The sequence below is a fragment of the Solea senegalensis genome, linkage group LG20 (genome assembly GCF_019176455.1).
Source record: "Solea senegalensis isolate Sse05_10M linkage group LG20, IFAPA_SoseM_1, whole genome shotgun sequence".
Classification (NCBI taxonomy): domain Eukaryota; kingdom Metazoa; phylum Chordata; class Actinopteri; order Pleuronectiformes; family Soleidae; genus Solea; species Solea senegalensis.
In genome coordinates, this window is record NC_058039.1 from 16,262,398 (window position 1) to 16,277,880 (window position 15,483).

Consider the following 15,483-nt stretch of genomic DNA (forward strand, 5'->3'; position numbering starts at 1 on the left):
TTTGCCTCTGTTTTGTTGTCGTGGACAGACATTATGTCGCATTATTTGTATATGAAAACAGGCTCTGACTGAGGGAGCGTTTGTGTGTATACAGTGGCAGCACAGGGGTAAGCAGTGTCTCATCCCAGGGGTTTCAAACTCACGGCCCGCCACTTAAAATAGTTTTTGATGATTACGGATTCATTTTGCACCGCCAATGTGTTTTTATAATATAAACTTTACATCGTTCTGTGTGAAAACAGACTTTTATTTTGAAATGATGCAAAATATCGTTTTTGCTTCGACATGATGGAATCATGAACTTCTTATATGTCTTTTTTTTGTCCACAAACCAAAACAAAACGATTGAGTCTGTTACATGCAGCATTTAAATAATCATTCAAACTGATTACTCATTTGTTGCAGCCCTGATTCTTACAAATTTTAAGATGCCTTTATTGTATATTGTGCTACCATTTAGTGACCATGCTTCAACAGAATTATTTTAAAAAATAAACTAATGAAACAGGCCTGGACAAAAATGATGGTACCCCTAGAAAAGACTGAAAATAATGTGACTAAAGGGACATGTTAATGTCATTGGGCCTATATATAGGGCTACAGGTAGTCACTGTGCTGTTTGGTGACATGGTGTGTACCACACTCAACATGGACCAGAGAAAGCGAAGGAAAGAGTTGTCTCGGGAGATTAGAAAGAAAATTATAGACAAGCATGTTAAAGGTAAAGGCTATAAGACCATCTCCAAGCAGCTTGATGTTCCTGTGACGACAGTTGCACATATTATTCAGAAATTTAAGATCCATGGGACTTTAGCCAACCTCCCTGGACGTGGCCGCAGGAGGAAAATTGATGAAAAATCAAAGAGACGGATAATACGAATGGTAACGAAAGAGCCCAGAAAAACTTCTAAAGAGATCAAAGGTGAACTTCAAGCTCAAGGAACCTCAGGGTCAGATCGCACCATTCGTCGTTGTTGAGCCAAAGTGGATTTAATGGGAGACGACCAAGGAGGACACCATTGTTGACAACAAATCATGAAAAAGCCAGACTGGAATTTGCCAAACGACATGTTGACAAGCCACAAAGCTTCTGGGAGAATGTCCTATGGACAGATGAGACAACAATTGAACTTTTTGCCAAGGCACAGCTCAAAGTTTACAGACGGAAAAATGAAGCATATAAAGAAAAGAACACTGTCCCTACTGTGAAACATGGAGGAGGCTCTGTTGTGTTGTGGGGCTGCTTTGCTGCATCTGGGACAAGGTGTCTTGAATCTGTGCAGGGTACAATGAAATCTCAAATGTGTTGGCCAGTGTCAGAAAGCTTGGTCTCAGTCGCAGGTCATGGGTCTTGCAACAGGACAATGACCCAAAACACACGGCTAAAAACACCCAAGAATGGATAAGAGGAAAACACTGGACTATTCTAAAGTGGCCTTCTGTGAGCCCTGACCTAAATCCCATTGAGCATCTTTGGAAGGAGCTGAAACAAATTGTCTGGAAAAGGCACCCTTCAAACCTGAGACAACTGGAGCAGTTTGCTCATGAGGAGTGGGCCAAAATACCTGCTGAGAGGTGCAGAAATCTCATTGACAGTTACAGGAATCGTTTGATTGCAGTGATTGCCTCAATGCTTGGTTGAAGCATGTTTGAAAAGCAATGTCTGACTTTCATTGGTTACATTTCATAGAATTTTTATTTATTTTTACTTTTGTCAGATTCAAGTTATTCTTTCATTAACCGAAGGGTACCAACAATTTTGTCCATGTGTGTATTTGTTATAGCTTTTATAGTTTTCCTTTTTGTTTTCTTCTTTCCTTTGTTTCCTTATGAAGAAAATGCAGCTTCTTGACCTCTCCTGGCACATTGGAATATCTCTCTGTTTGTCTTTAAGCTATGTGTGTGCGCAAACTAAACTAAACTATGGGTGCAAGTATTGCACTAGTCAAGTATTACACCCTGTGCAGATGTGAAAATAGTGTGTGTGTGCGTGCGTGCGTGCGTGTGTGTGTGTTCACGTGTGTATTAACATTCACCTGTATCTTCTTCCTGGAGTTCAAAATGGAGGCTGCTGTTGCCTCGTGACAAATCACTTCCTGTTTGCAGTGTGACAATGTTGCTGGGAGAGACGCCATCTGAACATGACTTTACTGAGAAACACAGACAATAACATTTGTTTATATTAAAACACTGCAGTTTTACTAGTGTTACTCTATTGTTGGTGTTTGAAACACTTCACTTCAGATTTACACAGTGAAGAGCAAAGTGACACAGACTTACTCAACGAGGCAGCGGTGGATAAGCAGCTGCGGTTTACTTGCAAATTTAAAAAAAAACAACCCACTGATTTTCTCTATGGGCTTTCAGTCAGAAAAAAAGCTTAATAATGTTCTGTAGTTGAACATGTTTTGCTTCCTGTTCTTCTTCTGTACTTTTTAAAAAAAGAATACATCACAACTTGAAGTTGACCTGTTTTATAATGTGAAAAAAGCACGAGTGTGTCTGTGCAGCACACCTGTGCCTAATTACTCACATCAGGTGGCACATTTTCACAGCTCCGCCCAATGTAACTGCTCTAACATGCAGAATAAAAGCGCATTCATATTCTCCTTAAATATATCGTAGGTGTAAATGTTATCAGTTAAGCTAGCTAGCGGTTCAGTTAAGAGAGTATTGACTCAGACTATTATTAAGTCAGAGAGTTGCTAGCTAGTTCCTGACTATAAATATAAATGTGTCAAACATATTGAACTGAAGAAGACTCTTGTGAAACTACCGGGACTAAAAACTTGGTCAGTCGTTCAGTTTCAGGAACCAGCTTGAGATATGGACACTAGCAAGCTTAACTGCTAGCTAGCTAGTATTATTAACTCAGAGTTGCTAGCTAGCTAGCAGTTAAGCTAGCTAGTGTCGATATCTCAAGCTGGTTCCTGAAACTGAACGACTGACCACATTTTAAAAACCAAAACTAAACACAAGTTTCAACCAAGACTCTTCTTCAGTTCTTTGGCTCAATATGTTTGAGACATTTATTTTTCTTTTTTATCACTCAAATTTTGATACATTTATTTTTCATAGTCAGTTTGACTGGTCAATTATATGGAGACTTAGACTTAAATACTTAAAATTATTTTTAATACTTAATACTTACCAACAAAATAATGCACAGCAAACATCCCCCCAGCAGGTAATTCAATTAAAGAACTTCATTTATATTTTTTTGGTCAAACCCTTTCCCAAATTAGTGCACACTCATTTACAGACATATGCACAGGACATGCAGGGTAGTGATGATAGAATATAAAACAAAAACGCAGAATTAAACAAAAACATCAAAAAAAGAAAAAAGTAGTGATGTATGCACTAGTTAGTTTCCTGCAATGTTACATATGCATGCCTTTCACACAACTGCAACTCATAAGACTGTCATGTGATCCAACTTGACAGTCAATCTTCAGCGCTGTGAATCCACCCCCACAGTTGTAGCATCCACTCCCCCATGTGGTTTGATCTGGTATTTCATGTGTTTCACACGCTCTGCCTGTCTGTCGCCAGAGGAAAATCTGGGGTTAAGAGTATTTGCCAAGATGCATTGTTGCATTAAGATTTAATATATATACACGTATATATATATATGTATTTATTAATTATATATTATGTTGATAATGAACATATAGCTCTCTAAAAAAAAATGATGAAGCCGATTAAATATAAATATGTTAATTAATAAGGGATTGAGAAGGGGCGGGGCTTAATTGGTTTAAAACTTAACATTTGTTAATTCCATTCATCCTGTTTTATTCTTATTATGCCTTCATTTGTATGTTTTCGGCGTCTGTTTATTTCACATATAATAATCAATAAAATCGGATTTAACCAGTCATTAAACTTTAACATTACATGTCATTTAGCAGACGCTTTTATCCAAAAGCGACTTACAAGGGAATTGAGTACAATCAGCCAGGGGTGGAGTTGAACTTGCGACCATGATGTCTTTTGCACACAGGGTACTGGTCTTTAACCCTTGCTGTGGGAAGAATACACAACTCCTTATATGGACATCCTATCCCATCATATTCAGGCTTTAAAAAATGCGTCATCTAATGTGTTGTTGAGTCAAAGTTATGACAAATTTTACAACACATTCCAAGTAGTGATATAAAGAAGCAATAATTGTGCAGAAGTCACAATGAACAGTTTTTTTCCGTTAATTTTTTGTTAATAAAAACGAGCCAAGTGAACTTTGAAAAAAATGATATAAGACACTCACAGATATTTCACAGTCTTCGAGCCTCAGTATATACTATACTTTCTTATAAAAGCAGCCTAAATGCTCTGTGTTCTCAGGGTTAATCTTTCTTTTCTAGATCCCACAATAATCAGTGTATTTACGTGCAACTTAAAAAGGTTTCCTCCTCCGTCTTTGTCCCCTGAAGTAAAAGGAGACGATGTAAAAAAGGAGCGGTACTGCGCGAACGCCATCTCTAAACACTCGTCATAACCAGAGAATTGCAGTATTTGTGTTGAACATAAGTCTGATTAAACTCACCATTCAACGGTTGTACAGTTCACATCATCCTACAATGACAGAGAGACTCCTTTCACATGTGGACAAATATCAAAATAGTTGATTTTTATTTATACTGTGTTAAAGTTATAAACACATCAGGCAGTGGTTTTACACATCACCATACAGACATGGGAATCAATCAATCAATCAATCAATCCTGCTGATAAACTCCCAACACTAATTACAGTACAGTGATAATCATTTCTTAGCCTTTCTGGTGCACAAACAAATAAAAATCTAACAAAACAAAACAATCATTGGTTCTTCAACAAACCTAAGTTGACCAAACAACGGTTTGGAAGTCATGTAATTACAACGCTTCAGAGTGATTATCAGTGACATCATGACTGAATCTCATTCGCAGCTCAGAACGTCACGTTCGACAATTTCGTCATTTCATCCTTCATGTTAAATCATTTCCTTCAATAGACCGGTTTAGACGCAAAGACACACACGCGTGTGAGGAGTCCACAACCTTCTGAACACAGCCACAGGGAGCTGGAGAACCAAAGACCGACTGCAACTAACTAATCAGCTTCTTGATTAATGGAGTTCTTGTTTGGTCCAGAAAACGTTGGTTGGGGTTTCCCAAACCTTGACAAAATAATGTTTTCTGGTGATTTCTTTGTTCTATGGAGCAAAGAAACTGTTGTTCACATTTAAGAAGCGGAGAAATCTGAAAATAGTTGACGATTCATTCAGTCATCGATTAATCGCTGCAGCCCTGATGAAGATGGAACCATGACGGCCTCAATATGCGTCAAACCAAAACTGCTGTTATCCAAATAATTTCTGGGAGCCTGACTGTAGTACAGAAGAGATATGAACATAATATTACTGCAGTAGCACAGAATAAACCCGGTGTCTCTCTTCAGAGACACTTTACCCTTGTATGACCATCATGATAATGAGGTTGCATGAATTCATTTCTGATTTTATGGCTGTAGAATGGTCAGAAAATGTGTCAATGAGTGAGTGCTTCTGACCCTTGTTTCCCCCCCCCCAAGATAACTTTCACTTTTAATATCTGGCAGTTATTCAATCATTTAGGAATTACGGTGCTGAGAAGCCGACGTTGTCACAAACGTGCAACGCGCTTGTGAATCTCGTCCGTGATTGGACGGTCGTTCCGTGGAAGTCCTGAGGGGCTACCGTAGTGACAAGTATATGGGCGCTAAGCTCCATTTCTCTGCTTTCCAATATCAATCCATCTGTCTGCTACTGCTTTATCCTCCACATAAGCTGACATAGGGCAAAAGGCGGGGTAACATCCCTGGACAAATCGACAGTCCATAGTTTTTGAATTTTCTAGATATAACAAACGGCCTAGGAGTTACTACGTGTGGGCGACGACAGGATGGTAACAGAAGGGTTATTAAACTAATTATGAAACTCTGATTAATGACTTTATTTAATCTATGTGTCACATGTTTGATTATCTGTGTCGTTTGAACCGAGTTGTATTTCTATTTTATTAAGTATTACATGTGAAGCAAATCACCCTTTTGGGGACATTGTGTAAGATTTGGTGAGGTTAAAGATGATTATATAGATCTAAAAAATAAAATTTCCATTGGACAAAGCTGTGAGGGCCTAAAATCACTGTGTGCATTTATGTTTATATTAATTCTTTTTTCATAACCGCAGACTGAGCCTTTAATATTTACATCTGCAGCAGGGTCGGCTCTACGAGTCATTTTGGATCACTGTGGCTTTTCTTCAAAGGCCTAAAATGGACAAACTGTAATGCAGTCAAAGACACAGATTAGATAGATTCTCCAACACACTTGGAAGGTAAGGGCGAGGGACATTCAAATGTTGCTAAATTTGACACACTGTACCTTTAAAGTTTCGCTGAACTTCACCGTGAAATAATGTTACTGTTGTATCGTTTTCATTTGCCCAGGTGAAGATATTCAACATTTACAACCCAAAGACATCATGAGCTGGTGATGATACACTGATGCAAGAGATCAGATCAATACAATATCTGCATCAGGAGACAATATTGACTAAATTTACGGACTGGATATTGGACTCCGATTTCACCAACACACAGACTGATCCAGATTCATGGCTGTTAGGAATCATAAATATGTTATTATTCACGTTAGTCTTTGCATTCTTATTCCGTTCAAACAACGTTCCAAAAGCTGAACTTTAAGGACAGAGTGAAGTAGAATTTTGGCAACGTGAACACTTTCAGTCTCGAAGAACCTTTCACAATAAAATCAAAGAAAACAAAGAGCTGTGGCGTCAGTATCGGTGTCAGTGGCTGCAACTAATTTCATATTCGATTAATCTGACGATTATTCCATTAATCCATTTGTTTTTTGGTCCATAAAAATGTTGATCGTTGTTTAAAAAAAACAAACCCTCAAAATGTTGTGAATGATTTCTTTGTTAAATGGAGCAACAAAAAAAACTGAAAATATTCACATTTAAGAAGCTAATCAAAATTTGAGAACTTTTTTTATTTATTAAAAAAAACTATTTAAACCAATAAATCAAAAACAGTTGGCAATTGAGTAATTGATTAATTGTTGCAGCTCGAGAGCCGATATATATATAAATCCAGATTTGGTGCATGTGTAGTTAGAGCTGGATCAAAGCTGTCTGCCTCTCATGTGATTCCTCGTGTGCTCAGTATCACTAATAAAGAAGCCTTTCTTCTTTAATGACAACCATCGGGCCTGTGACGTGGCCTTTGTTTACCACCTAAAACTCTGCGGATGTTTTCTCGTTCTCCTTTTGCACACGACTCTGCTTCTAATTAAGACAGAAAAATGCAAACAATGTCTCGAGTCAATTTCAGCACCTTCCTTCCACGTGACCCACATTGCATACATCTTTGTGTTTTCTTTTGTTCCGGATAATGATCACTCTGTTTGTGTGCGGCTCCCTCATTATGCAGTATCATCTCGTCGGCTTCTTCTCATCGACACTTCCGCTCCGAACCTCCCATGTGTGGTGTGATGTTGAGTCTATATTTGGCCAATATTCACAGAAATAAAAACAAACGAAAGTGGGCCCATACAGAAAGGCACGTTGCCAATAGTAGCTCTTTTTTTTTTTTTTTTAAGGGTGTGATCTTCCTTTCCTACATGTTGGAGCTCCACTTGAGGTCTGTGTGGCTCTGGACCTACTGATCCTGAATGAGCACCCGACTTTAGAAAGCTTCCCCACCGCGGCGGCCCGGGTGAAGACCTGATCTCGCAGCTCCACTGGTGTTGCAGCGTCGTCCGTCCGTGCTGCGTCAGTCTCTTTATGAACCACAGCATCTGCTGATTTTCTTTGGTCTGAGAGAGAGTTCCTCTGATTCGGGCTCTGTCTCCTCTTCAACCAAATTCACATGTGTTGTTACTGTCTGATTTGAGACCCTCAGCTCCAGCTGATGTCATAGTGCGTCCATCCCTCTGGTGGAGCCAGAAACACCCTCCTGCCCCGGTACAGGAAACTGACCACGCCCCTGTAACCGGTGCGAGGAACTCCAGATTTTAAGTCGTCCATCACGCCCAGATTTCGGGCTAAGACTTTAAAACTGTCCCGACTGGAGTACTGCACCCGGAACGGTCCGGGGCCCTGTAAGCTGCCTCCTTGTTGCAGTTTCTCAACTTTCACCAGTGGTGCGCTGTAAACCTCTTTGATAAACTTTTCATCGTAGTTCTCTCTCAACAAATAAGACAAATTTTGTTTGGTAAAAGGCACAAATTGAGTATTTAGCTTAATGTAACGAAGATACTGGTCAAAGAATTGACCTAAACTCACGCCTTTACGGCCAAAGGTGATCGTCCGCGAGATCTCCGGCCGGATGCATGAGCGCTCCCTGCGCTGCTCTGGCTGACGCATCCAGTCGTCCCAGAAGGCCAGGGGCCATTTGGGCTCCAGCTCGTCCCACATCTCCTTCAGCAGCATCCAGCCGAGTCCGGGAAAGAAGTCTGTCCTGTGGAGGAGCTCGGCCTTGGCCGGATCCACCAAGGCGTCCCTGCCGTTATCGTTCCAGGCAGAGACGCACCACAGGGTCGGGTCGGCGCGCAAGACCGGGTACAGGGCTCGAAAATACTCAAAGAAGTCCGGTGCCACCTACACGGGGAAGGAGAGAGACGCAGAAAGGTGAGATTCACGAGAGGAAAGGAATTCTCAATAACTTGTAGAAGAGAAAAAGAAAAAGAAAAAAAGAAATGCATTGTCCCCAGAATCGTGATATTGCCGTGAGCTTGATGAACAGAAAAAGCAAAGAGTTTAGAGCTCCAACAAACGATTGTTTTCATAATCCATTAATCTGTCGATTATATTCTCGATTAATCGTTTGGTCCATAAAATATCAGAAAACCTTAAAAGATGTTGATTGGTATTCGTCAAACCTGGAAATGATGACGTTCTCAAATGTATTCTTTTGTCCACAAACCAAAATGATTAACTTTTAATGATTTCTTTGTTATCCAGAGCAAAGAAATTAATATTCACATTCAAGAAAAGCTTCAAACCGATTATCAAAAAGTAGTTGTCGATTAATTAAGTAATCGCTTCAGTAGAGCTTCAGCTCTAAAAGAGTTACAATTGCAAATTCCCCTCAAATAGTTTTCTGATATTCATGGTTTTGACATTTTTTTTCAGTTTAATATTGAACATGTTAACTTGAAGACTCACATCTGTGCCGTTTCCTGTTTTCAGAGAATCTATTCACTCTGGCCGGGCATTTTATTTCATTGCCTTACGCTAGAAAAACCCCAGCAATTTATTTTGTACTTGTCAAAAAAACAACAAAGAAACAAAACACTTTGGGTTTTTTTTGTGAGGTCTCTTCAGTGCCAACTACGCTGCACGTGACACCAGCACACTGCCATCAACAGGTACCGGCTTGCCAGACAGACACAAGTCTCAACAAATTAAAGTCATCTGCTGGAGTCTACAGCACCTTGGGAAAATGTTCACCACTTTATTTCACTGTTAAGACAGCCTAACCCGACTGGGAACTGGAATTTATGTCCCAGCAAATTTACATCACAACACAAAAGGACTACTGATGCCTCATCAGTTAAGTTCAAATGGAAAAAAAACCAAACCCTGACGCATCTTGTTAAATATACAAGGCACCACAGTGGAGCAGGAGTTTTAACACATTGTCTGTGTAGATGCAGTATTGATGGACACAGGAGGGTCACATAGGCAAAACAAACTTTAATCTTGTTCTGTGAAAAGAGAGATTATCTAAGCAAATGAAGTGAGTCAGTCCCAGAGTTGTGAGTAATAAAGGGAGAGGAAAATACTGGAAAACAGTTGCGTAAGAGAACCAAGATTTTCCTCCGCTCACTGACAAAATTATAGCTGATTTATAGGACACAGTTTGTCTAGGTCACAGTTAGAATTACTCTGAATTTCCTGTTCCAAGTTATTTCATGCTACCGAGGCACTTTTTACAGCAGCCAAACGTTCACTCTGATGTTTTAATTCCGATTTCCAATGTCTTGATGTCTGTTATTCTCTGTCATCGACACGGAAAATAAACTGCAGCTACTGCAAATTCTCTCCAGGGAAGCTCCTCTAATCACCAGTAACCTATGCACTGGCACCTACCGCAGGGAGCATAGTTACAAAGTAATGTCATGTCCACTGGTTTAACTTCGATGAAACAGGAAATGTAAACATGTAGGCTGTTTGATTAAAGCTACCAGGCATATTAAGGTGTGCTGTGACACATGGTTATGTGAGGGCACGAGGGTGAAAGGTATGAGAGCGCTCACCTCCAGGTCGTCCTCCACAATGACGACAGCGGAGTGGGAAAAGGTGTTGAACACTTGGTTGAGAGCCCAGCGGTAATGCCTGGAAATCTTGTAGTAGCCCTGGAACTTCCTGTGCTCCGGGCGGACTCTGATGTCCGACAGGTCCGGCTGGTGTATGTCCGTCACTTGGTCGCCGTACGAGCCGATCACGCGGGCGGTTTCGGCGTGGCCGCAGTCTTGGCTGACGATGATGGGGTGCAGTTGTGGAGAGGGGCGGTACTGTATCAGCTTGTCAAGGCTCCGTTTTACAGTCACCCTGTCACAGGCAATAACCAGAATAGGGATGACGACTCCTGGGCTGGCAGCAGATGTCGGTAAATCATTCGTCTCGACAACCTCTTCCTTTATTTCATTGGACTGGTGCTGTTCTAACTTAGAGTCTGGAGCTACTGTGTGAACGGGCTTCTGTGTATGCTGTATTACAGCCAGGGCCTTGTCATCTACTTTATCTCCGAGAGGAGGAGGCGGCTTTGATGGCGGGGGTTTAACGTCATCTTTCGCTTCTTTTGCATCAGCCGCCTGTCTTTTGCCAACGCCCTTCTGCCGAGCCCACAATGCTCTGTGACTTTCAATCTCCTTGAGCAGCTTTTTCTGGGTCTCCAGTTGAACTTCCACCTCCTCCGCTAGCCGAATCACCTCGCCGGCCAGGTTGGCATGGGCTCCTTTGCCCACTTCCCACTCCCCGTTCCCTCCTGGTTCGGCTCCCCCGCCTTCTCCGGGGCGGCCGATGGGAGGGCGACCCCAAAGATAAAGTAGAAGCAAAGCATTCCAGGCAACGAACAGGAAAGCACCACATAGTATAAGAGAACCTTTCTTGCGAACCATGGCCCAATCACGCTAAAAAAAAGGGACGGGATCGTGAAAAATACTGCTGGAACCAGACTGAGAAACCTACAGAGGCGGTGATCTTTGATGGGTATGATGGTGACATCCAGTCTCAATATAATATTTCACATTTGAGAATCATCCCCTCTTTGGGTCAGAAGAGCATCAGCAGGACTGTTCATGAACTCCATCAAAGTGCAGAGTTGGGTTTAAGAAAGTGTGGAGGAAAGGGACGTGGGGTCGCTTCGGACACTGACTTCTCGATGCTATCCTTCAGCCTTCATCCTGAAAACAGAGCACAGAGGAAATTAAATCACCAGCAGAATGGAATCTTTCCTACATTATAATAACCAAGCAGATACAAAAGGCCCTGTAAGCTGACACTGCATATTCAATGAACCACAGTGACCTGGAGCAGCTGCTTGTGTTTAGTCAATAGTTAATGCTGGTTCCTTTGAAAAATAATAATTTTAAGGGCTCTAGAAGTTTACATTTCACTAAACATAAAAAGAAGACACACATTTAATACATTCTGGGCGGGGTCAAGTTCCCAGGGCACATACAGCTGCTCTATACACCCACCTTTATATTAATGGCTGAGAGAAAACATCACTTTATTCCTCAAATTCCACTTTAAAGGCAAAAGTTGATCTTAAGTTTTACTAGAAATTAAAGGAGGAACTTTGGGCAACTAATGGGATTAAAAGACACATTTCCACCACTTTCATGTTGTGCTGCTCTAAAGAGACAAGCTGTGATAAGAAAGTGAATTAGAAACATGTGAACTGTTGGACATTTAATGTGAGTGGATTTTACGTGCGGTTGTGGAGATTGGTCAGCCAGGTATGTGAGTGCTGGTAAAAAATTAAATGGTTCCATTTGCTGCTTTAGTAGGTGAAACGAAACGTGACAGTTGCTCCAACAAATCAGAAATGCAGCGCTGCAAGCTCCACCCTGATCAGCAGTGCTGTGTTAATGAAAAAGAAGTCCCAGTACTTTTCAATTTAGCTCCGAGTTCCTGTGTCGGAAATTGGACGACACAGCCTAAAAAGTTATGATTAAAATGATGAATTGAGTCAATTACACTTCCTGCAAACAAACTGAATTCAAAAGGCTACTGCTTTCAATTAAGGGGCGTTTGACTGTTTAAATTCCTTTTGCCCAAGGGCCTCAAAGTCTCTTAGAACACTCCTGGCAATACCTCGCATAAGTCTGACCATTATATAACTCTGGTTTAATCAATAATCTCATTCCATCCACAGGGAGGTTTATCATCTGCATATCTTGATGACATCTGATCCGTTCCTGGTACGCAACATGCTGTCTGACAGAGATACGAGGACACGCTTAAACACTCAAAGCTGAATCACTGTGTAAGAGAAGACACAGGAGAATCGCTGTTAACAAGTAATTAGCAGTAATTAGGGTGAAATGAACTTTAAAATAAGCAGTCTGTTTATACAGTATACACATCATTAGCAGAGATTACGCCATGCTGTCAAGGTCCACCTCCCCACGAACAAACAGTCCAACAAACGGTCCAGTTCAAAAGTTGCTTACACAAAGGCCTCCAGTCAAATAAAACGAGTGTCAACGGAAAAAGACCTTTACTTTGTTTCTGTGGAGTAATGGAGGGATGAAAGAAGTGAGTGAGTGGAGGATGAAGAACAGCGCATTAAATCCTCTCCTGGAGCTGCTCGGTATTAGAAAAGCCTAAACCAATTAGTGGCGATAAATATAGGCCCGCAATAACCTTGTAAGGATAGATGTTTGTCTATCCACAGGTGATAAACAGATGCTCTGATTAGCGTTGGATGTCTCTCTCTGCTTCACTGCCCTGTTACATAGACTATGGCACTATAAATACTGGACTATTATTTTATTGTAATGCCATCACTTGACAGTGTATGTAGCAGTAACATGTTTGAGAAGTGAAAAAGGTTGTGAGTCAGGAGAGAATGTGCAGTTTTAATATGAGAACATAAAAAACACAAAATGTTGTGCTTGATTCGCTGCAGGATTTTAGCATTTCCAAGACAGCTGTTATTTACACATTTTAGGTCATTTGCCAAACTCTTACTCACTGTGTAGTCAAAAACAGCAGTTTTTTTTTTTCAATTTTCTTAAAGAGGAAAATGTTGAAAAGAATCAATCCATTGTTAAAACAGTTCCTATTTAATATTTTGTTTATTGATAACGTAGCCTCATTTTTAGTTCATCTTGTGTTTTTTTTTATACACCAGTAGTCAAGAGACTGTCTACTTGGAAGACAGCAAATTAGCTGGGATATTTATAAAACATACAGCCTGTTCTAGAATGTAATTATAAGTACATTATACATACGTAGAGCACACACATTTAGTCTACAGATTAGTAATATGTCAGTGAAAGGAGACAGTTTGACAAATGGCATTTAACAAATTCTGTCTTCTTTTGGTGTTTTGCGACAGTTGGCATTTGTGGTGTTGCACTCCTGCCTCCTGGATTTTACAAATTCGAATTTAACGAAGTCTTTTGTGGTATCAGTCAGAGCAGGCTACGTAACAGTGACACCACTTTTGTGTAATGCAAACCAGCTCAACAAGACCAGAAACTACATCCTCCCATTTGTCAACCAGTGAAATCAACACCTCTCTTGGACTATTTAAAAACAATGCAAAAAGGTTTTAGGGTGTGTATCTACTGAAAAGTCAAGTGAGTGTGTAACTTGCGGTTATGAAAATAAGTAAGAGATGACAAAATTAGAACACAGTCAAATGAGCTAAAGTTGTTGAAGTGAGGAGAGGCAGAAACAATCCTAAAAAGGCTGTGTCCACGAGAAAGTGAACTCCATAGCTGTGTAAATACAAAAGGTTAAAAGTGATCATACCTGAGCTCAGAGCAGCCCACAGTCCTTCCATTGCGACTGTATTAAGTTGCACTGCAGAGAAGAGGAGCTGATAGTGTGAACAGGGAAAAAAAGGGGATGGGAACTGTTGCTTCCTTCTCCAACTGTACCAGCTGAAACTCTATTTTTCTTTAACCCCCTCCTCCCTCTGCTCTGTCTGACAACGTGGAGCTGACTGGTAGGATGAGAATCAGAGTCTGCGGCACAGACCCACTCAGACACTGAGCTCCTGATTCATGTGAATACACTGTGCAAATTAAACACAAGCGACGTCTCAGTCTGCCAACATTTTAAGGCCATTTACTTTCTGCTGATGCAGGCGTCCATGCTTCTTCCCCACAGCAGGTGTCCTGTCAACCGAGATCGTCCCCAGCTGTTACGCTTCACATACGGACGGTGTCACTGACAAGCTAGTGCACCGCCAAACTATCCGCTAATGAACAGCACAGGACATAAAGGGTTTCGAACGCGGCACGTTCACAGAGTAATGTCCTCTCTACAAAAGCACCTGGAGCTCAACCTTAATTAAACACCAAGCCATGAAGCTAACTAGCCGTTCGCTAGCAGGCTAACGGTCAAGCAGCAGGAACAGTGGACGGTTTTATTTGAATTAAACGAACAGTCTCGTCCGAAACCACCCAGCCCCACTCACCTCTCACGCGCTGTTCTGAACGACGCGGTGTCGCGTGCATCTTGGAAGGACACGAGACTTGCAGCAGCACTGACCGGCGGCTAGCTCTCATTGGCTAGATAGCGTTAGCTGCTGAAGCCACCCTTTCCATTTCTCCACGGCGTCACGTTCACAGCACATAACTGTATCTGTGTGTGTCCACAGCGGCTCCACTGCTGCCCGCACCGCCGCCCCTGGCTCACATTATTATTTTGATGCCCCACTGCAGCTCTGCTCTTTTCCTCTCCATCCCCAGTGGCGGCTACGGTTAGCAGGCTACACAGTCTGCTAACGGTAGCGTCGGTATACGAGCACCGGTGGCATGTGGTGGAATCACAGTAATTCTTTTACTCTCTGCTGCTTCACTTTCTCTCAGTCCAGCTGCCTCCTCCACCACCGAGCGACTCTTCTCATGACAGCATTTTCATCTGTCTAAGCACACGTACACTTCCGGTTTATTGACTCGTGACCGAGGTGACCCCGAGTTCCAGCCCTAACAACATGTCCTCCTCCTCATTTCACCAACAAACAATAAATAAATGAATACATCTGCCAATTTGTTGACAAGTTTGCATGGTGAGAATTCGTAACTCTAGAAACTTTAAGACTGTAATGTCTTAAAATTAGAAAAAAACAGTGACAACATCAGTGACAAGAGCATAAAAAATGACAAAAGACCACAAAACAACTAAGACAATAACATGAAGGACAACATTTACCGTTAAAAGGGAATCAATTGAATACCTTA

The 15,483-nt window shown here is 41.3% G+C and overlaps 1 protein-coding gene across 2 annotated transcripts; it reads right to left on the bottom strand.

Moving 5' to 3' along the window:
- Positions 1-4,610: 4,610 nt before the first annotated feature.
- mgat1b (alpha-1,3-mannosyl-glycoprotein 2-beta-N-acetylglucosaminyltransferase b) lies at positions 4,611-15,361 on the bottom strand. 2 transcript variants are annotated; one of them, XM_044052416.1, is made up of 3 exons: positions 14,718-15,361; positions 10,315-11,463; positions 4,611-8,653 (listed from the first exon to the last, which is right to left on the bottom strand). In XM_044052416.1, the coding sequence occupies exons 2-3, from the start codon at positions 11,176-11,178 to the stop codon at positions 7,952-7,954; spliced, it is 1,566 nt and encodes a 521-aa protein (XP_043908351.1). In that variant the 5' UTR covers positions 11,179-11,463; positions 14,718-15,361; the 3' UTR covers positions 4,611-7,951. The 2 variants fall into 2 exon arrangements, with proteins under 2 accessions (XP_043908351.1, XP_043908352.1); XM_044052417.1 differs by lacking the exon at positions 14,718-15,361 and adding an exon at positions 14,048-14,710.
- Between the last annotated feature and the right edge of the window lie 122 nt (positions 15,362-15,483).